The sequence below is a fragment of the Pipra filicauda genome, unplaced genomic scaffold (genome assembly GCF_003945595.2).
Source record: "Pipra filicauda isolate LSUMZ 115617 unplaced genomic scaffold, ASM394559v2 scaffold240_size1633699_pilon, whole genome shotgun sequence".
Taxonomy (NCBI): Eukaryota; Metazoa; Chordata; class Aves; order Passeriformes; family Pipridae; genus Pipra; species Pipra filicauda.
Window position 1 is genome coordinate 1,404,768 of NW_024104355.1, and position 27,783 is coordinate 1,432,550.

The 27,783-nt window shown below is 41.3% G+C and overlaps 1 protein-coding gene across 5 annotated transcripts in view; it reads right to left on the bottom strand.

Moving 5' to 3' along the window:
* Positions 1–24,022: 24,022 nt before the first annotated feature.
* The window catches only part of NOL4 (nucleolar protein 4), a 190,638-nt gene continuing 186,877 nt past the window's right edge, over positions 24,023–27,783 (bottom strand). For all 5 annotated transcript variants that reach the window (XM_027750204.2, XM_027750186.2, XM_027750230.2 and 2 more), the window contains one exon: positions 24,023–25,973. In XM_027750204.2, coding sequence (XP_027606005.1) covers positions 25,780–25,973 — 194 coding nt within the window. In that variant the 3' untranslated portion in view covers positions 24,023–25,779. The remainder of the gene's footprint in view (positions 25,974–27,783) is intronic.

Sequence of the window (27,783 nt, forward strand, 5' to 3'; positions counted from 1 at the left end):
TCCCACAAACAGCCAAAGGTAGTATTCCCTCAGAGCTACTTAAATTGAAACCTGAACTTCTACTCAATAAAATCACTTTTGTCATTTGTATGTGTAATTAGTAGGGGATCTATTAAAAATGCAGCATTTTTCTTGGGCAGTGATTGCAGCAGTGCAGCGTTTGAGAGGCACATCATGAGGAGGGGCAATGGTCACTGGTGGCACACAGGTGTTCAGTCTTGTGCTTTATCAGCATTTACTGTATTTATAATCAGCTGTGTTTGCAAAGCAGGCTGATGACATTTTATTGGAAAATAGTTAAATACTGAAAATAGTCTCTTGATCATTCACAGTTTCTTAGACCTGAAGTTCTGTAGTACTTTGTGAAGGGGATTTGCTGTGCCAGCTTGCTTTTCTGAGCTATCAGTAGCAAATAACTTGTCCCTGTCAGGAATTTAATGATACCAAAGCATAGTTAATATATCCCTATGTCTGGGTCGATATACAGCTAGAAAATAGATGCAGCACTCCTGCTTCACCTTTTCCTTTTCATCTGTCTTGTAGCTGAGAGACCCAACAGATGGTCCTTTCCGTGTCTGTGTGTTAAAAGTGTAGTGTAAGAGACACCACTAATATTTTCTGCCTTTTAATTTTGAAGAAAACATGTAAATGGAGGAAATCTTATTCTGTGGATTTAAAGAAGAAAACCCAGTTAGCATGGCTCTCTAGTCTCAGAGTGCTGCCCCAAACCAAGTCCCTTACAGCACCTAAAGGGACCAACTTGATCTTTTGTCACCTGTTTTTGGGGTGCCAGTGACATATTTTGCTTTTTTTTCTAGCGTTCACCTGGAATTCCACTCTCTTTGCTGTAATAAGTTGGTTTCTCTCTGTGGCTTTTGTCTTACATGTGAATAACAAGTACCTTTCTTCACATTTATGCCTTTTTACTCACTTGTGCCTCATGTGCAGCCTCTTCAGGCACCTGCCACTGGTTGGAGGCTGGAAGAGATGCCATGGTATCCCTCAGAGCATGTCTTCTTCAACAACATAAAGGGAAGGGAAAAAAACCCCACCTGAGGGGAAATATCCTGGCAGCAGATAAGCAACTCCTCCTCCTCGCTGTTCCTCTTGATTTGGTAAATTTGCGGATCCAGGCAAGTATATTTACTGTAGAATCTAATAAGATGCCAAGATTTAATTGAACTTGAAAGGGGAATGATAAAATAATTGTGTATGGCTTTGAGAGTACCAGCTCGCCTGTTACAAGTCATGATACATAGTTTTCTTATGTTTGATGGCTCTACCTAACAAAAATTAGGCATTTTACGCAACTTCTCTCCTTAGAGAATGAAAAGCCCTGTCCTGTACCAAGCCTTTGGATCCTCAGAAATAACTTAGAATTGTTCTGTACTGTATCAAAGAACTCTACAAGTGGCAGACATTTGGCTATCGTGCCATAGTAAATTTTTTTTCATTATTATTGGGCCTGTATGTCTGGGGTGTTCTGTGTGCATGCACATGTCTGTGTGATGAGAATCATCCATAAACTAGAAATCTAATTAGGGAGACTTTCACATCTCCTGGCTAAAATACTCCTGAGATGAGGGCAGGGCAAACCTCTGCTGCTGAAGGACAAATCAATACTGATAGACTCTGACTAATCCCTGAGGCTGCTGTGTGGGGGGAGGGCAGGGTTACTTGTGTGCCCGCTGGCTGGCTGGGAGACAGGGTCAGGGTTTTGCTCAGGCAGGTGCAGAACCTGTTGTTTATTTAACAAGGTTGGCAGCAGCTGCTGCTACTGCTTCGGAGCAATTAAAGAATGTGTTGTTGGGTAGGAGGTTGCCAGGTGCCGGCTGTCCTATATGCTATGACAAGCAGGGCAAAATTTCATGCAAACACCTGCCAGCATCCCAGGCAAACCTGAACTAACGGGCCATTATGTACCTGCCATTAAGCCATTTGTGGGTTTAGCTGAGAGCAACACGTGCATGCCAGCTATCTCCAAGCAAGGGCTTGGAGAGATAAGATATACCCGTGTTTCCTTGCCTCCAACAGATGCCAGGCCAGGATGTTTGAGAAACACCAACAACCACTTCAGACTTTATCCTCTCCAACACATGGGGCCCAGCCCATGTATGGGGTGAACAAGTGCTCTGCTGGTGATGGCAGGAGGAAGGTACAATGCACGTGGTGGAACTCTGACACGGACCAGACCTGCCAACCACAGCCTGATGTTTCAGCATTGAGTAGTTTTTCCTCATGGAACCTGGGTTTTGGGTGGACTTTCTGGCCTCCACATGCATGGCAGGCAGGCTTATAGGTTAGCCCCTCAGCTTCTTTATGAGTGCGTATACGATCTCTACTCTGTTAACTGAAATTGCTACAATTAGTGTCATTAGTCACAAGTGTCCCCCTGAAAAGAACAGAAGCTTCTACAGAAAAAAATATGCCTCTGAAATATTTAAAAGTATATCTTACAATGATTAATACACTTCTGAAATGCATGTGATGCATAATGCTTCTGTTACTTCAGTGTATGAGACACCCAGATATTCTGCTGCTGTTGTCCTCTGAGAGCATAACTCAGGGAATGAGGCCAAAAAGGGTTACAGGCTGAACCTTCCTTGGGGTGACTCAGAACTAGTCTCTCAGAGCAACTCTACACACTGTCTGTGGCTAATGGCCCTCAAGGGACCATGGACCAGCCAGAAATGGCAAAATGACAGGAGGGATGTAGCCCCTGCCCTCCTGTCCTGAATGATGCTGTAAGAGCAGACAGGAGGTCTGGTACTGGTAGGGGGGCTTTTCCATCTGGGGAGAGGGTCCTGCAACTTACAGAAATACAACAAGTAATAGCAATCATAACATAAGGAGGGGGAACCAGTACGTAGAAGGCTTTTCAATTAATTTCCATACGTTAGACCATAAGAGTTTATTTTTCCTTTGTGCTTTAGCACATAAATTGGTGCTCTGCTTTATGAAGTTTGAGGCAGTCTGCGGATTGGTGTTTTGAATTGTGTTTTGTTCTGAAAGGAAAAGTAAAAAGCTTACTCAGAATGTAATTGTGGCAACAGTTTCTTAAATTGCTGACCTCACTGAATTAATGAATCCAGCACTAGTGACAGTGCTGCAGCCAGTGACCTACCCCCTCCCTGCAAGCGCCATCCAATCACTCCTGTTTTCAACTCTGCGTACACTCTGTGACTGTTTCCGCATTTAAGCAGATGGATTGTGTGCACACGTATGGATAATTGGGCATTTTGGTCTGTTCAATTAAATGATAGAAATTCACATATTTGAAAGATGTTAGAGGTTCCTTTTGTTTTGCAATAAGACAATCCTGATATTATTAGTAGACTAGTGTTCCAGGAGTAAGTTATCTATGTTCCTTCATGGGAAGTGAATGACTCTAATTCAGGCTCAATTTCTGTGTATGGTGTATGTTTGCAACAGCAATTATTATATATGCATTTTTCTTCTTCATTGGAAGGAAAACCTGCAGTCTCTTGCCCCCTGCAGTTTTTAGTGAATACTGTACATAAATGATTTATTCTTTTCTTTTAGAGAGGGCTTTACTCTGCATGGCATCTGTCACCTTGGGATTTCCCCCTCCCCCTCTCGCAGAAAGTAGCAGGAAGCTGTTTGACTCAATCTAAGCACAACTGAAAATTGGTTGTATTAATTCCATCAAGCTTCAACTACTCTTTAACATTCTCTTTCATCTGGTGAGGACCTTCATTAATATGCACCACTTGTGATTAAGGTAGCACTTATAGGACCATCACAGGATTATGTGCAGATTGCTACACTTCAGAAATAGTGCCCTGTCAGTCATCCACAAAATTCAGATTTCCAGAATTTAAAAAAGAATACTTAAAATCTTAAAAAAGGGGTTTTGAATAACTTTTTTATTTTCAATCAAGAAAATCATGCCAATAATTCCTCTCTAACACATGATCTCTTCGTTTGTTGTGGCATGGAGATAAGCAGTGAGACAACATTTCAACTGAAGGATGTGTTGCCCAACACATAAATTAGGATGGATCACGGAAACTAACTTATAAGAAGTCCCAGCTCAGTGGGATGCTAGGGTTCGTTGCTGGTAGCTCTTCTTCAGAGGAGAAATAACTGTGTTCCATTAGGTAGCACACAGCAGTAACTGTTAGCAAATGCTATGTATTGTGACTTTTACTTTTTTTATTATTTTTATTTTTTAAACGAAGTTCAAAGTAGCATTCTGAAACAGAGCCATCAGGTGAACTTCTGTGTAAAGGCCAAAGAAATGCAGTTCCTGGCATGAGATAAAAGACAGAAATAAAATGGGTAACAGGACAGAGAAACTTTGGAAGTAGATGATTCCAGCAAGGCAAAGCAAAGCAGAGGTCGATGGGGAAGAAGATTAAAGTAGAATAGGAGAAGTAATCAAAGGAGGTCTCAAGCTGTTGGAGGGTAAACTGCATGTTTCTGAGAAGCGAGTCTTTGAATCGGTAAATATACTTAGTGTAGTTATGCCTTTTCTGGTGGTCAAAACTGCTCACACTGAAGTGAGTTCAAAGATTTCAACAGATGCAAAACTGAGTCTGCAAAGAGCCTTGGCAGCATTACCACTGGAAATGGCAAGTGTTACCCACTGGGGCTTTGCTGATCACAAAGAAGAGCTGCAAAATAGCATCCAACACAAAGCACACACAGCTTAACCACGAATGGCTCATGAGAACCCCCTTTTTTCAGGTGTGACATTACCAGAGGACCCAGTGCCAACCACAGGTTGCTGGCACTTCAGTGGGGAGATGAGGAGGTACATAGGACAGGTCATCACAAGCCTGCAAAATGCTTCAGTGCACGATCATCATAGAATTATGATGATCAGAGAATAGTTTAGGCTGAAAGAGACCCCAAAGACCATCCAGCTCCAACCCTCCTGCCATGGGCAGGGACACATTTCAATAGACCAGGTTGCTCAGCGTCCCATTAACCTGGCCTTGAACACTCCCAGGGATCGGGCATCCTCAATTTCTGGGTGTCTTGCAGAGAGAGAGACTTCAAAAAGGGAAGATAGGAAGCATACAGATGCATCAAAGTGTAAGGTGAAGCTAATATGCCTGCACTGAGGTTGGAAGCACAGTAACTTGTTTAATGAGAACAGTACCGAGAATCTAACTTTATTTCAGCCTAAAGTAATAATTTCTATTTCAGTTATTTGGCAATACAATTCTATGTCATGTGGAGGCCAGAGCAAAGGATCAGGGCTGGGATGTGAGAACACATTTATGAAAGAGAGTTTTCAGGAATGTAGTGGCATGAATTCCATCTGAACCAAGAAACCAAGAAAAAAGTGGCTTCCTATGAGGAGGAGTGCCCTTGAATACAGGATTTATTTTTTTTTTCTGCCCACTGTGCCTATAAAAGGACAACTCTGGCTTTACAGAATAGCCCACCTGCTCTGCTGGAGGGTGGATGGGTGCAAGGGTAGAAAGAAGTGTTAGTTCAGAACTCCTGATGGAGTTCTTTACCTGTTCAGCAGGGGTGTTACAACATGTTCAGTGGATGGACAAGTTCCAGGTTATCTCCCTGGAGAAGAAAGGAGAACAAAAAAATGACTAGGAGGATGAGATTATCTGTAAGCAACAGACAGAAGGGAGTTCAAGTGGGACCCTGCAGGTTCATGCTGAACTACAGACTAAATGCCTTCTTCAGCATGTGGACAGGCACATGGAGCCTGACTGCTCTCACTGATGGGCTGTGAGCAATGGACTGGAGATGTGCTTTGTGCTGCATGTGTACACAACGATGCACTGAGCTGGAAATCATTTACAGGGGCCTTTTTGGCTGAGGGGTTAGGAGAAAGGAAGGAAAGTGAGACAGACAAGGCATTAGAAATAGGAAAGGCAACAAAAGGTGAGATGGGAGCTTATGGCTGAAGTTTCTCTTCTCAGACCACATAGACCACTTGGAACTGGGAATTGCTTTCCCTGCCCTTAAACTCAAATATTTGTGTTTGTGCAAAGTATAATTTAAGGGGAAATCCAATGATTTTTATAAAGATATTGCAATTTGTGTATCAATTTGCATTGTATTACTTATTTGCATACCAATCCCCCTTAGTTGCTCATCCTGCATTTAAAAATGTCACATATGTTATATCTATAAGCAAAACCACCATTTAATCATTGGACCATGTACTATTTGTTCATGAAAGGAATATTACAGAATCAGAGAATATGCTGAGTTGGAAGGGACCCACAAGGATGATCAAGTCCAACTCTTAGCCCTGCACAGAACCACCCCAAAGAGTCACATCATGTGCCTGAGAGTATCTTGAATTCTGTCAGGCTTGGTGGTATGACCGCTTCCCTGGGGAGCTTGTTCCAGTGTCCAGCCACTCTTGAGGTAAAGAACCTTTTTCTAATATCTAACCTAAACCTCCCCTGACACAACTTCAGGCCATTTCCTCGGGTTCTGTCACTGGTCACCACAGAAAAGAGATCAGTACCTGTCCCTTTTCTTCCCCTGACAAGGAAGTTGTAGACTGCAAGAAGGTCTCCCCTCAGTCTCGTCTTCTCCAGGCTGAACAGACCAAGTGACCTCAGCTGCTCCTCATACAGCTTCCCCTCAAGGCCCTTCACCATCTTTGTTGCCCTCCTTTAGATGCTCTCTAACAGCTTAATATCTTACATTGTGGTGCCCAAAACTGCACACAATATTCAAGGTGAGGCCACACCAGTGCAGAGCAGAGCGGGACAATCCCCTCCCTTGACTGGCTGGCAATGCTTTGCCTGATGCCCCCCAGGCCCTCCTGGCTGCCAGGGCACTGCTGACTCATATTCAGCTTGCCATTGACCAATGGCAAGTCCCTTTCTGTGGCTCTGCTTTCCAGCATCTCATTTTGCAGTCTGTACGAACATCCAGAGTTGCCCCATCTCAGGTACAGAATCCATCACTTTCCCTTGTTGAACTTCATATGACTGCTGATTGCCTAGTCCTCTAATATGTCAAAGTCTCTCTGCAGGGCCTCCCTGCCTTCAAGGGAGTCAACAGCTCCTCCCAGTTTTGTATTGCTTGAGATGGAGCCCTGTGGAGCCCCACTAGAGACAGGTCACCAGTCTGATGTTGCCCCGTTCACCGTCACCCTCTGTGTTCGACCCATGAACCAATTGCTCACCCACCACATGATGTGTTTATCCATCTGTGTGCTGGACAAAATGTCCAGAAGGTTCCTCTGGGAGATAGTATTGAAAGCTTTACTGAGATTCAAAAAGATTACATCAACTGGCTTCACGTGATCAACTAGGTGGGTTAACTTGTCATAAAAGGAAATCAGGTTGAATAAGCATGACTTTCCTCTCATGAAGCTGTGCTGGCTGTGATCGATGACAGTGTTGTCTTTCAGGTGTTTTTCAATACTTCCCAGAATAATCTTCTCCATAACTTTACCAGGCACTGAAGTGAGACTGACAGGTCTGTAGCTTGTAGTCCTTCTTGCCCTTCTTGAAAATTGGGACAATATTCCACAGCTTCCAGTCAGCTGGGACCTCTCCCAATTCCCAAGACCATGCAAGAATCCTCAAGAGAGGTTTTGTGATGACATCAGCCAACTCTTTGAGGATTCTCAGATGAATCTCATCAGGCCCCATAGATTTGTAGGGATCTAGCTGAAGCAGCAGATCCCACACAATTTCAGGGTCAACTGGGAGTAGATCATTCTCGCAGTCATGGTCTGCCAGCTCAGGGCACTGACACTTCCTTGGTCCCTCATCTATGTTGAAGACAGAGACAAAGAAAGTGTTAAACACCTCTGCCTTGTCTCTGTTCCTGTTTGTGAGGTGACCATCCTCATTTTGTACAGGGCTAATGATATTTCTGTACTGCCTATTGCCATTAATATATTTGAAAAACCTCCTTTTGTAGTCCCCCACATTTCTGGCAGCTTCAGCTCCAGTTGAGCTTTGGCCACACGAATTTTCTCCCTGCAGTAGCAAGGAGCATCCCTGAATTCTTCACGTGTCACTTGACCTTGCTTCCACAAAGCATAACCTTCCTTTTTTGCCTTATTTCCAAGACAAGGTCCCTGTTCAGCCAGCTGGCCTTCTGCCTTACCTGCTTGAATTCTGACATCTGGGAATTGCCTGCTTCCATGCCCTTAGGAGGTGATGTTTGAAAAGTAACTAGCGCTGATGGACCCCAGCACCTGCAAAACATTTTCCCAGGGGAACTTACTTACTAATTCCCTGAGCAGCCTGAAGTCTGCTCTCCTCATGCCCAGAGTTGAGGTTTTGCTGGCACTTTTCCTTCTGTCGACAGAGATTTTAAACTCGATCACTTCACTGTTGCTGTGGCCAAGACGGCCACCAATCTCCACTTTGGTCATGAGATCCATTCAGTTGACAAGCAGCAGATCAAGGAGGGCATCTTTCTGAGTCAGCTCCCTTAGGACCTGGTCCATAAATTTGTCATTCAGTTTTTTTAGGAATCTTCTTGCCCAGGTTGTACAAGTTGTGTGATGCTCCCAGTTAATTTCTTGCAAGTTGAAGTCCCCCATAAGGACTAGGGCAATTGACTTTGAAGTGTTTAGCAGATGCTTGCAAGATGTGTAGAAATAATAGTGGCTTTAGGAAAAGTTTCTAGAGTGAAAACTAGGTACTGGTTTTATGGTCTTGACAAAGAATGTGTTGGCAGTGGGTAATGGTTGCTGCTGAGGTAGAGGAAAATTGCTATGATATCATGAGGCCCTCAGCTTCAGAAGCTACTGGTTGGGGACACTGAGGGGCAGACAAGGAAGCAGGTTAAAGGAACTGCTTTCTGCAGGAAAAGAGAGCTTCAGTCTTGAAGGAGAACCAGTGAGTGCAATAGGGTAATGTAGAGTAATTTCTGCTTATGGGTATGATGACTAGCCCAAAGAGGGGATTTCTGTGTGAGGAGGGAGTGTACCGCTGGCCTGAGGAGTGGAAGGACCCCCAAGGAGCTCTAGGTAGTAGGCGGGACTTTATCAAGAATTGTGTATTCTTGGTGGTAGCAGAATTGTATATTTGAATTAATTTTTTAATTTGAATCTTGCAGTACTGCTGAAAGCAGTATCCATTCTTGGGGTTACTGTCTGCCTCAGAAAACAGGGCAGGTTGTTGAATGGAAGAAACTTGGTTATCTCAGGTGGGACTGGGCAGTTCCTCCATGAATTGTGCTATTTCCCACTCGGAAATGAGGACATGATAGCAAAGCAAGCTCTGATGAAAAAAAAGATACCCTCACTCTTTTACTTCTTCCTCTCTTATCAACCTTCCCTTCCCCTGTCTTCTTTGCCAGTAACTCTCTCATGTGTTTCACCGCCTCTGTTGCCCCTATCTCAGGTCTCACGCATGAAGCCTGAGCTTCTTCAGTGAGTGATAAGATACTGGAGTAACAAGGGGTTTGAAGAAAAGAAATACAAGCCAGAGAAAAAAATCTTCATTTGAAGAAGGAATGCCATGTTGTTTGTCTTGTGTAGTGTTCTTGTTCAATGAAATTATCTGTACAGTCTCATAATTAATTCTTTTTTCTTGCTGTTATATCAATTAGCATATAACACAGATAAATTGGAGAGGCAGTGGTTGGTATTTTGCCTTCAGCAGCCAACAGTGTAATACATTAAGCCATTGAATCATCTACAGTGCTGCAGAACATTTCTGCCTTTGAAAAAAAGTGCCCACCATTAACGTGCTAGCAAAGAAAAATGAGCCAGAAGTTTATGGCAAAGAGGCAGTGCTTCAAATGTACATTTTATGCTGCTAAAGAAGACCACAGTACTGTGACCAAAATCCCATTAAATGGAACACTTTCTATTTAAATCTTCCCATGACATGATTCTGGTATTACTGTACCGAGGAGGCACATAACCGTCAGGCTTAAAGTCTGCTCTTCTTTCCTTTCTTGAATGGCTCTGCAGACTCAGGCTGTCACTTCCAGTTCAGAATCTCAGGCTAAGTGCCAAACTTCTGGGCAGAACAACGCCTCACCTCTGACTGTTGCTGAACCCCTTAGCCTGTGTACCTTACCCAGTGTGGCATTAGCAACTTGGTGCTCAGTTAAGGAAACTCAAGACCTCGCAAGGAAAACTGCAATGCACTTACCTCTTCTCTTGGCCATCAGCTTTGCTGTGTTCCTCATGGGATGAACTCCAGCACAGTGTTATTTGTGAGTGCCTGCCGTGGTAGAGTGATGCACACCACTCGTAAGAAAGAAGTAGCAAGTTGTTTATTGACATAAAACAGCAATTTAACAAAGTTTGATAGTAATTGCAACAACGGCTTAACAAGATTTGATGGCAAGGTACACTTGGTTATTACTGCATAGAGGGCAGGGTCAGACAAAACTGTTGAATTTGTTGAGTCATGAAGTTCATAAAGGACCTCCTTGCATTCTAAACTCCTTCTCAGAGGGAAGCTTAGATGCTGCTGGATCCAGACTTAGCCTCAGACTTCCTCAATGGTTTATGGCTAAATGATTGTATTTGCACAATCCATCCTTTATATCACTTAGCTAAGATTTAAAAGTAGAGAAGGCTATTAATCACTTATTGAGAATCCATTGTGGCCAGGAATCTCTCTGCCTTGAGGAGTAACCTTGAGAGGCGTCCCTACTGAAGTGGAGATCCTGGCGTGCTGCCTACGGCTGTGCAGCAGGGCTTAACATACCGCTGTCTGTCCACAATTTATGGAGTAAGATAATGACTTACAGTCCGATTTGCATACCAATTAGATAAATTAGTTTCTTCCAAACTTGGCTTGAGTCAGACCTTGACCAGGACTATGGTGGGGGAATGAGGGTGTGTTGCTCAGATTAGCCCTTGGCTACCGTGCTGTTTTCCATCTGCCCTGAATCCACTATGAGTTGAATGCAGCCATCACAACCAGACTCATCCATTACAACCACTACTGGTGCTTATCACTTGAGCAGCATTGTGGGAAATAAAGGTCAGGTTTTGGGGGCTGGGGAGAGGACATGACCACAGTTCTTCGCCTGTCTTTTTCCATGGATGGAAAGGCCTCTGGCAGTGTTAACCTGGCCAACACTGAGTGGAGTGCAATAACTCGAACTAGAAGTTTTTTGTTGCTGTTTTTGAATCACCCTTTGGGCATTTAAGGCCTGCTGTGGTTTCTGACCCGTACAGAGAAGGGTTTCTCACCACAAAGGGTAGCAAACTGCAGTGAGTTACAATTAGAGTCTGCGTGCATCCACTGTAAACATCTGACATTATCTCGAATGCCACACTGAACTCTCTTTCAAGAGCTGGTCTTGGATACACTTAGATACACTTAATGCTGGCTTACATTAAATTTTTTAACTGCTTGTAGTAATCCCAAGTGCAGTGTATAAAGAGTGGAATACAGGAGCTGGTTCAGAGAAGGGTAAAAAAAGATGCTTAAATGAATCTTCATAGACTGTCACCCCAAGCTCCCCAAATATTGATGATGCTAGAAACAATAGTATAAGAGAAAAAAGGAACATAAATGATAAGCTAAAATCTAGGAGTCTTACTTTGTCCACTGACAGGCTAAAATATTCCTCCTTTTTTTTTACATTCTGTATAGGAAAGTCAGCTTTTTTTGCTCCCAGTTCAAGACTTTTGGTGCAATCATAATTTCTACAATGTAAACAGCTATAGCACTATTTTCATAATTACCTAGCTGGTAAAATATGTAGAAAATTCATCAGATTTGGGATTCCTCCTAGAAACAACTAGCAATAGCCAGTAGATTAACCAGAGTTTTTTCATGTTTGCATGTTGGCTTTGGTTTTTTGCGTCTTGTGCTTGGATATCAAACTTTTCTTTTTTTTATTATGGCTAGATCAGTTGCCTTAGCCTTAGTTTTCTTCCTTCAACCTAGAACTTTAGCAATATTGAAACAGGATTTACTTTCAGGTAACTATTCAGTGTCTGTCTAGCTAAAGTGATTTTACTCCCTCCTTGCAGTTTAAGTGGACATCACAGTTACTAGCAACAGTGGTGAGCTCTCTGCAGGTCTCAGAGAGGACACAAAGACCTGAATCATCAGATATCTGATTTCCCATATCAGTCCTTAGTCACATTGGGCAATGCAGAAGTCTGAATTAATGTTCATCTCTTTTCTGAGTGAATAGGACTACAGAATTTTTCCTAATGCTCACTACGAGAGAAGTAAACTCAGCTAAAACCAAACACACACCCCCCCCAACCTCACAATCCCAAATAAGCTAAGAGGAATAATATATTTAAAGGGATATGCCTGTTAAAATATGGTGTCTTTGAGGTAACTGAGCCCATCCTTTATTGCAAATATTTTTTATAATTTTTCCAGCCAATATAACTATTTGTCAAAGCTCTCTTTTGTTCAAACAAGCGCTTGCTGCCTGTCTGCTCAGTCCTGCAGTGCAGCCATTGAGCTGAATTTATGGCACAACAGTCATTACTGTGCCAAGCCCAACCAGCTGCTATTTAACAAAGAAATCCCCCAAAATCTAAGAAACAAAACCACCGGTTGTGCCTAACAATGCAGAATTAGATGGTAGCGGACAGAGAAGCTTTATTGGAGCACTAATGTTCACTGAAGTATCAGGGACACTGGAAATGAATGGCAGAGTAAGCAGCACGTTGAATAAATGTCTCCTCCAAGTTTATTCCACTGTAAGAGCCCTTCTCAATGTAGGGTGTTGCTGCAGTGTACACAGAGAGCCAAACACTCACTTAGAGTGAACAAAAGCCTGTCTCCCGCTGTTGCTTAATGCTGTAACTTTTATTAGCAGCAAGTGACAGCAGTTTAGCCTCCCTTCTTTTTTCTAGATGATTACATTCTTAAGCCGATTGACTGTGGTGACTAAAGGCAGCTGTTGATCCACACTCTTTCCTCTTACACACACAATGGCACACAAAGAAAAGAAACACCAGATTTTGTGTGTTCAGGTTATGCTTAAGGTTTTGATTGCCTTAGCAAAGGTGAAAAATTGGTTGCTGTGTCAGGAGCCTGGGATCCCTAGGGGCACAGTTTCCACCTGCCTAGCAAAAGCAGGTGAGGATGCTCTGAGTTTGGGAGCACAGAACTGAGCCTCTCTCCTAAAGTCCCTTCCCTCTTGCCCCAGACATGAGGGAAAAGGTGAGAAAGAGGAGCACATGTATGTATTTGGTTGGTGGGCTACTAAGTCACTAACCAGGGAAATCCCTGACAAGAAGAGGAAGAATTAGTGAATCAAATATAAATGCAGCCCACACAGTCTTTACACAGAGTTGAATGTAGATGTGTAAATGGAATTTTTTTTTTTGCTCGTGGTTGTTTGTACCTAGATCTGTTTCGACCCCCCGAGTCCAGGCAGGTACTTTGCTCCAGGCTCAAAAGACCTTCAGGACATCCAAAGCGGCAGCTGCCTTTTCTGTTAAGGTTTAGGGATGCGATGCCAGTGCAGGGGGATGTAGACGGTGTAAAACGGGTGGTTCACTGAACTTGCAAGCCGTTCTTTGAGCTCGTAAAGAGCACTACTATAGGGAACGGTATTGGGAAAGGATTCCTCACAACCGCAAAACAACTAAAAAGCTGTTTTTCGGGGAGATACTTTTAACTAACTTGTCTCTGTGAATTGGCACAAAATTTTACCCAGGAGGAAAAAGACAGTGGAAGTGGAGTTGCAGCCATAATTACCTAATTAAGCTTTTTTTCAAGGAAAAACATGTCTTAGATATCACCTTATCTGCTGTAAATTAATGGAAGAAAACCAATTTCTTTCTGCAAAGATTTAGGAGACAAATTTCCTGGCTCAGCCTCTATTGGCTGCAGTGCATAGTAAATACACCAGTTACAGGCCTCAGGAGAGGTTGACATAACAAGAAGACTCCTGCCACTGTCTTATCTCAGGTGAGAGGTAATTTGCTGTTTAAAGGAACATCCAAGAGCAAGGCCTCATTTACAAAAGGAAAATACAAGTGAAGGAAGTGGTGGTTTGGTTTTTTTTCTTGTGCACAAACCAGTGAGCCTGCAGTGAAAAGGATCTAACCATAAAATTTACATTTTCCTCCCTGACAAAACTGGGGTATCTGCTTAGGAGCCTCTCTAGCTAATACAAAAACACACACTGAAAAAGTCTTCCAGGTGAAATCCAACTGAATGCAGCCAAGATACAATCACAGCTTTTAAAGGGATGGTCATGTGGGAAAAAAATATTTTGACATCTCAAATTGGAGCTTTCAAAAATGGTTAAAACAAAAGGTACTTTTTCTACGGGGAACCTGTGCCATCTGTTTTACTGCTTTGGAAGCCGCAATAGGGAAAAAGTTCCTTTCATGTGCTAACAACAAATGAGAAATGCTGGCATCCTTATTACCTTTTGCTCTTCTCTCTCTCTCTCTCTCTCTCTCTCTCTCTCCATATACCTAAGCTCCCATTCATATTTGTGTGACATAAAATTATTTATGAAGTATTGGCCAGACACACAGCTTGTAAACTGATGGAAAAGCTGCTTGATTCTGCTTTGTGCAGTGTGCAAATAGATTTATGCACAGTGGAAGAACTTAACAGGGATGACAATTTGATAAGTGACATTGTTGCAGTAATATATTTAGAGGAGAAAACCTACGCTAGATCTCAGAAGCTTGAGTAGACATAGATAATAGCTCACTGGTAAACCATATCCTGAGAAATGAAAGTGCTGCCAGTGTGCTGTCAGATAGGGAAAGTCTATTCAATAATGGAATGACACACTAGGGAAGCAGGTGGCTTTCAAGGTGGTAATAGAAGTATGAGCATGGGTCTGAGCTGGAAAGGTCAGAGTCCAATAGAGTAAGCACCAGCGAATGGAAAGATCCTGGGTTTTGTGCACCTGTCAGAAATTTGCTCGGTTTAAAAACATTTTGTAAAATTCTGCAGCTATTGATGGAGTGATACAGTAAAATATGGTATTTTAATTTCAACCCATCAGTGCCTGGTTTTAGTTCATACAAATCTGTTTTCTGCCTGGATGATATAAGGTGAGAAGGTCTGTAAGTCACAAAACCTCTGATGATGATAACCATATAAAAGGGTTAAAAGCTCAGCTCTACTGCTTCTCTTCACATCACCTTTAATCCATCCCCAGCATTCTCAGAATAGTCCATCGATTGTTACATCACCTCAAAGAAAAGAAATTAAAGCTTACCTACAACAGCATATGTAGAACATGACTGTAAAAGCTGCTTCCCCATGATGAGTTTTCCAAAGACCTGGGCTAAACCAGCAGCTATACTTTTCAGGTAGGGGTGGTGTCTTTTACACGGTCCCTTTAACTGAAGCTAAAATGAAGTGGTTTCTCTGGATTCCAGGGCACAGGAGCAGAGTATGCAATACTGCCCTGGGCCACACTGATCTGGGCTGCACCTGCCCATTGCAGGCACTGTCGTGTTTAAACACACCACCTCCCTTTCCAAGCTGTGGTGTGAATGTACCTACATCAGTAATCCCTTCAATGGGAAACAAAAATCCCAGTGTTGGCAGAACCATCTATTTCATTATTCAGAAGGAGCTGCATGTATTTATTTTGGTTATCTCTACCAGTAGGTGTCATAATACAGCAATCTGTGAAAATTCTTGGTGGAGTAGGAGATAAAGTGGTTAAATAAACACTAATAATTATGGAATTTTATTGAAATTATTGGATGTCAGTGGTTAAAAGAGTGGTTAAATTTGCTAAATGCTATTACACAGACATTACTCTCCTTGTTTTGGGAGTTCTGCAAATTAAAACCCCTGTCATTGCGCCAAAAATTACTTTTTGATGCCTGTGGAATATATCAGTTCCTCTTGTTCCAAGAATGGTACCTGCCCTTCAGTGGGACATGCTAATAATGGGGTAGGTAAGTGACCGAAGAATTACATCCTCTAAAGGAATTAATTAGAACCTCTCCTTTGAGGAAAGATATTCAAAATGAATGCTACACACACTTGCTGTGTCTAAGAGCAGTCCACAGGTGTTTTTGTCACACATTAAAGCACACTCTCACCATGTCCATTTTTGGGATGACTCTGGTTTCATCCTTTTGGGTGAACAAAAAAAAAAAGCTGTCTACTCTGTGAAATCAATTAAAAGGAACTGTAATATGTCAGATAGTCAACAAGGTGCCTGGGGTTACTAGGAACATGTCCACTCAGAGGTGCTGCAAATTACTTTATGACGTGCGTTTTCTCTCACCTTCCCTGTACCAAGCCTGCAGAGCTGCAGGTACTCAGTGCTCATGGATATCCATTCATGCATCTGAGGGTCCAAATTCCAAACAACGTGTTTAGCTGTTTAGTTTTCAAGCCTTTGCGTGCACAGGCATGTTGCAATTTAAGAGAAGTAAAGTAGGGGTGTTTTAAAGCTTTATCCAGTTGCTGGCCTGATGGCTTCTGAATACATCTCTCCTGCTCCCAATAAAGGCATCTGTTAAAACGTTTTGAGGTTGTTTTGTTGTTGGTGGTTTTGGTTTTTGGTTTTTGTTTTTAATATTTATCTTAGCCCTGTAAAGATTGTAGTTGCAAAAAACCACCCCTATCACATTACATGAAAGGGCCTGTTACTATTCAGTGAGGGGAAAAAAACCTGAAGTGCAAAATCTTATTAGAAATGTATAAACATTCCTTGGTCTACTCTTGCTTCATGTGTGCAGCAAAGTTCTTACTCCAAGCTCCAGGGATCTTGTAAATCCATTCTGGGTATTTTTAAATGATTTTTGTAATCCATATTTTGAAGATATCCTGTGTTTTTAAGGCATTTGTGTTTACAGCTGAATTTCTACATTCTTAAAGGCTTAATATGAGAAACTAAATGGAGCCTCATCAACAGAATTCCTCAGGACAGATGGAAGAAAAAATATTTAAGAATATGCATTTTCTTTTAGTGAAAACCCCAGCCCTGCAAATTCAGGAGAGTGTAAGAACAAATACAGCATGAGGTTAAGAGGGCACCATGGAAGCATATAGGATTAACCATGAGAAATTTGAGTGACTTCTAGTCAGGCAAGAGTTGATGGAACTCCTTAGATCAGACTCACCAACACCCACAGAGAAACTCTTCTGGACCTCTGACCTGGAGGGACTGATTACCCAAGTCTTACTTGAGCGCTGGCTGTAACACAACACTGCAATAAGTGCTGCCGTCTGCAGAACAGAACCAAAACTACTTAATTGGTAATAAAACTTCTTTGACAAGTGTGGGTTTTACACAGCACACCTCCACCATGTCATATTGTCACTCTTGAAAGAAATGGGACAAGATCACTACATTATTTTTGTATCTCAAAATACTCTGGGAAGAAGTCTGGTCTCTTTTGAATTCAACAACAGTGAAATATTAACAAGGCAAAGCCACCACAATGAACCTGCTTGTCATGACTAGTGATCACTTCAGAGTGGTTTACTATTTATTAGCATTCCAGCTGAATCTACTACTTGGCAACTAAATTTTACGAGTGAACATACCAAATTAGCGAGCAGGTTTCAGTGCATGAACACAGAGTCTCGCACCCAAACCAAATGCCTACCCTTTTTTGAACTGAAGGAAACTCAATCAGTAATGAATGAGCTTTTAACCTTCATCTTAGAGCTGTCAGCTTTCTAGAAAGCAACATATAGTCACAGAGTATTTGATGCAAGCCTCCCAGGTCAGCTGTGATCACTGGAAGAACTATTATAATGAGAGATATGTAATCAACTGTCCTGGTTTTGGCTGGGATAATTTTCTTCCCAGTAGCTGGTGCAGTGCTATGGTTTGGATTTAGAATGAGAATAATGTTGATGACACACTGATATTTTAGTTGTTGCTAAGTAGGGGTCAGGGATTTTTCAGCTTCTCATCCCACCCCACCAGCAAGAAGGCTGGGAGGCACAAGAAGCAATGACTGAGCATGGCCAGGCCAGCTGACCCCAGCTGGCCAAAGGGATAACCCATACCATATGGCATCTTGCTCAGTATATAAACTAGAGGGAACCAGGACCACTGTGCAGGAGGTGGCTGGGTTGTAAGCAATTGTACCCTGTTTGTGAGGTTTGCTAAAGCCTGAAGCTATGGCTTAGGTGAATGCTTCTCATTTCTATAAAGATCTTCTAAGCTCTCAGCCTGAGAGCTGCTCTCTGTTCAACAAGTTTCACCCCTTTTTCCATTCAGGAGTAGCCTCAATAGCTGTTATGCACAGCCTGGGACAGGATCTGTATGATTTGAATTGTAGGTAACTCTAATAGTTCACTAATATAAATTTAGTGAACAAAATGTTGACAAGTAGAGTAAAATGTGACTATTCGATATGTGTTGAGTTGAGTCTTGACTCAAGTAACTTCAAATGGACAGATCTGGGTCTGCAGAGTCCTTTCAGGGGTTCGTGCTCATTAGAACACTCAATGTCTACTGATTTCTGCCATCATGTCATGCTATTCACACTGTATTACCATAACAATGACATCCTCTTATTGGCAGGGAGCAGTAGAAGGCCAGTAAAAAATCGGTATCCTTGTTAATAATCTCATTTTCCCCTACAGAAGAAAAGAAAAAAAGTGTCTTTTTATAGTGACAAGGATGGGCAGATGGCCCTTTTTAAGCAAAGAAGCCTAATTTTCACTTCTTTACATCCTAAAAATGTACCATCTAGCATGACATACAGAGGGACAGCTCGTAACCACATTTCTCTCTCAGTTTCTTGGCAGCAGAAGCCTCTTTCAAGTTCTAAAATATCAGCCTGAAGTCCCAGTGACAGTGACACTGGAAGATTTTTTGTACTACCACTGAAACTTCCTCAAACTGCCCACAATACCTGAACTATAGCATTTCTCAGAGATTTTCCAAAAACTTCTCAGTTCAAACATACAGAGAATACCAAAAGGCCATTGGGAATGAGAGCTTTTCTGTAGCATCATAACAGCCTACTCCTATGCATATTCTAGTAATGGGTCAAGAGATTGATTCCTCTGGGATGCCAGAAGTGGACCAAAGTTAACCTCATCATGCTCAACAAGGTCAAGTGCCAGGTCCTGCACCTGGGTCGGGGCAACCCTCAATATCAATACAGGCTGAGGAATGGATGGATTGAGAGTGGAGAAGGCTTGGGAATACTGCTGGATGAAAAACTGGACGTGATCCAGCAATGTGCACTTGCGGGCCAGAAAGACAGTCGTATCCTTGCTTGCCTCTTTAAAAGTGTAGCCTGCTCTGGAGTCCCCCATACGAGGAAGACACAGACCTGCTGGAGGAGGTTCAGAGGAAGGCCAAAAAAACAGTCAGAGGGCTAGAGCACCTCCCTTATGGGGAAACACTGAAAGAGTTGGGGTTGTTCAGCCTAGAGAAGAGAAGGCTCTTAGAGCAGCCTTCCACTATATAAGAAAGACAGAAAGGAAGTTTTTATCAAGGTCTGTAGTGACAAGCAGCAATGATTTTAAACTGAGGGTAAATTTATGTAGAATATAAGGAAGACATTTTTTACAATGCAGGTGGTGAGGCACTGAAAAAGTTACCCTGAGAAGCTGTGAATGCTCCAGCCCTGGAAGTGTTCAAGGCCAGGTTGGACAGGACTTCAAGCAAGTGAAACTTGTTCCTGCCCATGGAGAGAGGTTGGACAAATGATCTTTGAAGGTCCCCTCCAACCCAAACCATTCTTTGATTATATGATTCTACCAGAATCTAAATGATTTGGTGTTCAAACCATTAAACTTTAGTCAATAATCATGTGGTAGTTTTTCAATGGAGCATGATTTCAAGCCTTTTATCTTCGTTTGTAAGGTAACAGGGTGATGAAGAACTTGGCAGGGAGACTAAATGGGATGTGCTGCCTTCTCAGACACCAAACAAGTCAATCAAGTCCTTGAGTCTAAACAAAAAGGTGGATTTGCACTGTAGAGATTTCCCCACATAGCAGAAGAAATCTGAACTCTTGGTACTGTAAACAAACAATACTAATAGTAATTTTTTAAAAAGGAGAAATCATATAATTTTATACTTTACACTGAGACAATTAAATTTTCCAACTCTATGCTGGATATTAAAGATTTCTATTAAATCCCTAATTTTATTTTTGTTGTTATTTATAGCTGAAATTGATTTATATATATAGTTTAATATAGTATAAAGAGACTGGACAGAGACATTAGCCTATGCCTCTAATTATTAGAAAATGGGTCTGCAAGGTAAGCATCCCTTGGAGCTTGCAATTTTCAAATATCAGGGGCAGCCAATGAACATTGCTGATAAGGTTGCTTGCTGGCTAGGGCAGTAAGAGTTTTTCTCAGCTAGAAGCTATTCCTCCACAGAGGAAATCCTTCCCTCCCTGCTACAGAATATGAGAGGAAATAAATAGGTCAAGCTTGTGGTGCTGAAGCACTGTTAGCTGGCAACCATTAATAAAATTAATTTAAAACACTTAAAACACGTTTGGAATATTAATAATACTTGTCCTTCCTATTTTTCTAGTTTTTCCTACTGCTTTTCCTGCTATGAGTGCTTCACTGTGTTGTGACTGAGTGTAAAAAAAAAAACAGTATCAAGAACTCATTAGTAACCCTACAATAACGAAACAGCAGCCTTGCAGGAAAAAGGGAAAAATTAAATGACATAATTTTCCAGGGGAGCATTAGGAAAAACTTGAATTAAAAAGTTCTCTTCTAGAAAACCTTGAAAATTTGGTAACACTGTTTCTTTTTAATTAGCTACTGTAATCTACCTCCCTGCTGAGTCAAGAAAACCACAACAAGCCTATCCATTTGCTGGATCCTTCTCCCAGCTCTCCTTACACCATAATTTTATAGTTGGCTTACCACAGCAAAGGTGTACTTACAAATCAAATTATATATATATAGTCACAATAATTAGAACTCTTCCTTTGTGTTTCCACACATCATTAGGAAAGGGAGTAAAAAATTTTGCATAAAATATCTTTCTCCATACTTGGACAAATTAACTGAGTTAGGTGGCACAACATAGAGTTTCTATTCACAAAGCAGTTAGTAATTTTACAACCTTTCCAGCTCCTTTGTGCTCCTTTATTCAGTGGTGAAAGAGATTTAAGCAGTTAATTTGGGTAGGGGTAAAAAACCATTTCTGTACCCTCTTCCACAACATTTGATTTAGTCCTGACAATGGAAAGGGGTCAACAGACCCAGGCATTCACAGGTTGTATCTCCTCAAGCAACTCATTTCTCTTTTGTGATACTTTTTAATGATATACCATACTATATGACTTCATTCTTGGCAACAAAAATGTGGGGGGAATTGTGGCGAGGTATGTGTCCAAAGTAGCCATTGCTTGGGGACCTGCTGGTGGGAAGTGGTGAGGGATTGCCTTTGCATCTCTTTTTTTCTTTTTTCATTCTTCACTTAGTCAGCCCTCGTTTTTTCCCTCTCCTCTCCCTGTGCCACTGTGGGGAGTGAGTGAGAGGGTGAGTGATTACCTGCCTGCCAAGGACAACCCACTGGATCCTCAAGCTGTTGTAGGCCATGGATGTGCATTTAGAAATTCTTGCTAAGTGCTTGCTCTGTTCCTCTGGTCTGCTATATCTGGCACAGTTTTATCTCTTTTATACATTATCAGAGACAGAATACCAGGCTGTGAACGACTGATCTTGTCTAGTACAGAAATTTTATATTCTTATATATTTAATCCAGTAACCACCTGTATGTCATTGCTTGATTTCTGCCATTGTTTCACAACTCTTTTTCACGTGCTGATAAGTATTTTTCAGTAGTGGTTGGAGTTGGGACTAGCTCCTAACTCCAGGATCTACCAAGATCAGCTTTTCTTTATATAGAAAAAACATATGTCTTCCTTGTGAATGCCTCACAAGCCCTTCAAAGCCAAATTCAGAGGCGTTTCAACAAATTTATAGCAAGTCTTTTAACACAGTGCTAGGAACTTGAGAGATATTAAATTGTTCCTTATTTCAATGGAGTTTTACCAACAAAACTTACCTCCACCTAAACTGTACTCATCAGGGACTCAGGTCATTACAGCAAGAATATTCAGTCACTTCAGTATAACTCTGTTTTCCAATTATTTTTATAACCACAGTCATGTATGTATTCATCTGCTTTCTATCTTTCAGGAAGTTTCTTCTCCATGCAGGATGGGCAGCTTTAGAATATGTCAAAACTTGCTTACTTACTTAGTTGATTACCTATATATAGTCTTTCTGTGGCTTTTTGATACTCATCATGGCTGGTACGGTGGTGTTCTCCTTCAATGACAGGCAGCAAGGTGCCAATCTGGATAAAAAATTTTGGTTCCAGATCTCTTTTCATGTTTTCTGACTCCAGTTTCCCAGCTGGCATCAAAAGCAGTAAACAAATCTGGTTAGTTGATAAGCTGGTCAGATTGTCCACTCTCACAACCCAAAGTTGCATCAAAAGAAACTATCCACAGTGGCCTACCCTAAGAATGAAAACTACCCTGGAAATCAGGGAGAGAATGCTTTTCTGAAGGCAGCCTTAAGCTTGTGTACTCAGGGGACATGCCCATGCTGGAAGGAACTGGCCTTATCCTAACAGCAATATTTAGGCTGAGGTGATCAGGCGTTGATTACAGAAGATGTGGATAAGAGAAAAAAATAACTCTGAGGTTATTGCTGGGTATCTGACTAAATACATAGTTGAGGCAAGATCTTCTCCCCTTGTGCCTTTACTGCCTTAGAAAGTTCAAAGCAGACAGATTAGGTGGCTCTGAGACCTGGATTCAGGAGACGAATTTAATTGCTATGCTCTAGATTTGCACACCCAAAGTGGACAGAGATTTACAGTCTCTTCTTCATAGGATAGGCCTGAAATTCAGTACCCTCTTAGAAGAAGAGGAAGTTAAAACTATAGTTGAATCTCTATGATCATTCCAAAGAAGAGATGAATAAACCCAGCACTTAGAGAGGGAAACAGCTGTAGAGTAAGAACTCCATCAGTCTGCTGGAATTTGGCACAGATAAACCACTTGAGGATACTGTTACTGTTGAGTATCTGTATGAGACTTTTGAGGAGGACATCAATTGCTCCTTAATATTTCAGAGAAGGCATGAAGAAGAGGATACGTGCAGAAGACATACTGTAGAACACACACTCGGAGAACTATCAAAGTAGGCTGGGAAGGGAGCAGGAGAAAAGGAGAGCCTAGCCATAGACCTCAAAGGTTGTATGGTGACCCCCAATTTCCTACTTCTCCCTCAAGAAAATGAGTAATTGAGGGAGAAGAAAGAACAGCCAGAAGGTAGAACACTGAAGCAAATTTCTTGCTTCATCGTCTAGCTTATTGGCTTTATCTGGATTTAGCAAGACAGCTTGAAAACCAGTGAGGCTTTCCTGGCTGGCAAACAGCCTCTTGGACAAACTGCTGATTGCTACTTAGTTGGCAGTTCGAGGCACAATGCCCTGCACAACTGGACTAAGGAAACTTCAAAACCTAGGCATAGTTGTCAGTCTTCTCTGTGGAAGATGTATGCCAGAGCTTTTCTTTGGATGAGGCCAAGACAGTGACCTGGCACAAGGTACCTGCTTCATCCCCTCCTGGCATGCAAGGGACAGAAGAAGGTGTAAATATTTGAAAGTGGAAGAAAGGAAAAAGGCACATGGCTTTCAACAGGCTTTTGAATGCCTGGTGAGAGAAAAGCTGAGGCAACCTCACATCTCTGGTAGCGACAAGCTGTAAGCTTTCACGAGCATGGTGAGGTGATGTTAGGAACAAACACACCTCCCAAGTGATGAGTAGCAACTAGTAAGAATTTGCAGCGATATTCTCATATCCAAGAATAGGTGCCTCTAAAAAGACATCCAATAGATTTTTAAGAATAAAAGTGGAGTGACAAAATAATGTTCCCTTCAGCCAACTTTAAATTATAAAATGTTGTTGAGTCGTTCTCCTTATTTATAGACCACCCACTTCTGCTCTTATTGAGGAAATTCTTCATCAATACAAAGCTCCAGCTAGATCAGCCTACTGGATTTACTCAATAGTTTTGAGAAATGATGTTTGAGCAGCTGCATAAATTGGACAGAAGGCCCTTTTCCCTGTTGAAAGACAATAATAGTTATATCTTCAAATACTATTCAATTTAAATGTTACAATGTTTCACAATCATGTATTTAAACACAGAAATCTGTTTATTTACCCAAACAAAACAGAGGAAATGATTCCAGCCCTCAGGTTTTGAATTCTCATTTAAATATGTGAACATCAGTCCACAACTTAGAGATGGTTGTGTATCTATGTACCTCCAAAATATTCATATTTCATAGGCTTTTTCACATTAATATTCACCAACAGTATCACAAAAGTTCTTTTTCTTTTACATAACTGTAAGCAACAGTAATTCTAGAAACACTAGAGAAAAAAAAAGCATAGCAATGTCCACAGTTACAAGAAAAAGTGCACATTACTTGGTCACAATCACAGTCATTACTTGGAAAACTATATGTAACAAGTAGATATAAAATATCACTGATGCCTTAAACTCATTGTCAAAAACGGAATTACATAAAATTTTGTACATGAAATAAGGCAAATTTAGGAATGCACAAGAAACTTGTTATTCAACAAAAGCTAAACAATAGAACAGATAGTACAGTAAGCATAAACTAAAGTACTTTTTTCTATATACTTAAAAAGAAGCCTGCCTTAGTGCACAAAGAAAACACCATTAATGTGTAATCAATATTATAAAATAAGAAATAGAGGGGTTGGGAAGAGTGGGGAAGGGGAGAGAATAGTTTTATTATAGTTGCAGCTGCATCCATTTACAGTTTTGTACAGGTTTTAGCTAGGCCTGGGAATTATACAAATTATACCAGAAGTGTCAATGACCTTCCTCGGTAAGAATTTTGTTTAAATTAAGGAAAAAAAATAAATACACACAAGAGTGCAAATTTTCAGATTGTCACTTGCAACCTCTTAACATTCATCATCTACATCCAATCACAACTAGAGGGACTTGTATAAGACAGCAGCAGTGATCATGGAGTTAGATGAGTTCACCGTAAGAAATCAATTTATCTTTTTTTTTTTGTCAACGATATGTCTTTTTTAAAAAATGCTCAACTCTTTATTAATTGCTAATAAAGCTGCAATATATTACAGAATGGAGTTGAGAATGGTATGAATGCAGGAAATGCATGCTTTTTTTGGAAGGTATTCCATAGATGACAATTTACAGTACACAGGGGAGGAATTATCCAGCATCAAGAGTTACTCGTTGTAGAAAGAATATGAAGTTGGGGAGAAGGGCACAGCTGGGGGTTCAAGAGAGGAAGGGGGGACTTAAAATAGCTCCTCAAAACATTTTCAGGACCAGTGAAAAAGTTTACCAAAGTAAAAATGAAAAATCTTGAATGAAAACAAAAATCATTTGTCTTGTCTTTTTATAAAAATTACATTTTTTTAAAATACAAGATCCTTTTAATTGCAATTGTGCCCTGTAGCAACAGGACATTTGGCAATGTTTTGCCATATACTGCAGCTTTAAGTCCAATGAGTCAGTATCACATTCCACTAATATTGCACTTGGATCTTGAACCACTTTTTTGAAAAACCATCACAGCATCTTCTGTTTCCTCCACTTGTTAGAATGAGTTAATTCTAGCCACTTTTTCGATATTTATGCTGACACACTAAAACAAAAGCAATAGGCTGGACACAGTAAAGTACCTCAGAAATACCAGAGGTTGAAGTTCACTTGAAGCACCTTAACACATCACTTTATGGATCAAGAACAGTGTGGCAATATGGTAATTAACTCTCCTAAAAGACTGTGCAGTAACTGAAGTGTGTGCTCTGGGAAATCAAAATGTCATTAGTGGAAATTCTGAGATAAGACCAGGCCGGTGTGAAGGTCACATGACTCAGTTCTGCTGCAAAATAAGGTTTTCCAGTTCATCTGCAGAACGCAATAAAAATGCGGCTGATTCTCGATACCCTGCCACAAGCTGCCTCACTGCGTTTATTTCAGTTGGACTCAGCTGGGGTCTAGAGCTTGAACTACTGGAGGATCCAGAGCTGGTTGCTAATTGCCTCTTCATACTGAGATCTGTTGGACCTGCAGATAGCAAAGGAAAAGAAAAGAAGCTTCAGATCTGCTGTCAGAGGCATTTCACAGATTTGTAGCTACAGATGCAAAGTAGTAAAATCTGCTCTCAGCTGAGTGTCAGTGAGAAGTAGGAGAAATAAGCAATAACTGTTCTGTTACCAGTTGCCTTGACAAGAACCACCGAGATTTATATTTATGTATCACAGACCTCACTTACGGAACATGAGGAGTAAGTCTTGCTGCAGCAGAAAACTACCCTCCGGGAGGGTATCCTAACAGAGTAAGCTACTTGCACCCCAGCACTGTCCTGGGATCTGATGCTGGTGAGCAAGCAGAAGGTTTGTCTCCTGTGCCTCCCCCAGCTCCAACTGCCATTGTAGACTTCATAGCAATTTGTACACTTGCAATTTTTATCACAGAAAATCAAACTTATGTTTTCTAGATAGCTATTTTATGCTTTAATCAGCATGCGACCAGATTGTGAATCCCTCGCAGACATAGATAAATGGTCATTCACATGACTAGCCTGACGCCGTCTGATCACTTACATAAATAGCTGCTCACGAATGAGATTAGGCTGGTGACAATCTGGCTGCTACAGTGAGGAGCACACTATCATCTGTGAGGGCTGCATACAGCTGGCAATATATTGCAAGGATCTTGTAAGGCCGAGAGTCTGTAGACAAGAGGGTCTGTAGCAATCACTGTGTTGCATTGGCAGCTTATAGCAATATGCTTAGCACTTTTCCTCACAGAATATTCTCAAGACCACGTATGCTGCATGCAGAAGACAAGCAGTCCTGAGAGCAGCCTGCAGGTTACTGTGATCAGTAAAAAATCTGCCATTGTGAACTTCAGCTTTGTGTGGAATTTCCTTGGCTGCTTGATCAGTTATTAACCAGCTAAGATGCATGATGCTTTTATGAAAGGTTTGCATTTTCCACTTTAAACATTTTTTCTTCTCGGAGCATAAACTTGGACAGGTAGAATTGGACTGAGGACTTTTTAAAGCATACATAGAAGGATGCAGATGGCAAGTATACCTATCAAGCAGTATATTATGCACAGGTCTGGAAAATACTGCACATTCATTTTGACAGCGTAGCAAACCTATACTTTTGGCAGGCAGAAGATCAGACTAGCCTGATCTTAGTACTCTCCTGGAAATTTGGGTCTAGCTATCCAGAGCAATGCATCTCATTTTCCTATGAGAAAAATTACACTGTTTAATTTGATTAGGACAACATATGTCAATGCCAAGGCTTCCCAGAAAAGACTGGAATAATTTAAAAATTTAGCATATTCAACTCTAGAAATGCAGAAGACACCAATTCATATCCTAGAAGTTCTCCTAAATAATGCCACTAAATAACAAGATTCAAAACCAGACTCACAGTCTTAAGCACTAATGGAAAGAGAAGTCTGATTTCTGGAAGCTTAAGATCTAGTCATAAACCTTACTTTCTTTTATGTTCATGCAGAGGTACAGCTGAGACCACAAAGAATGTAGAGATTCTTGTCCCTAGACTCACTGAAGTTAATGAAAAATCTTCCTTTGAGTGAATGAAAGCAGAGCTGGGACTATGAAAAGAAACTACTCAAACAGAAAGGGTCCTATTAGATCTGGCTTCCTACTATACAACTAGCATGAGCAGCACTTATCCTTACAACTGTATTATCCAGTTTTACACTGGCATAAATGAACTGACTTTTAAATGACTTCCAGTGTACAAAGGATAAATAAAAGGACAATTAGTTCAGTGAATTTGTTTCAGTGTGACCGCACACTGCAGGAAAACCATCACAGTGTGAAGAGGCT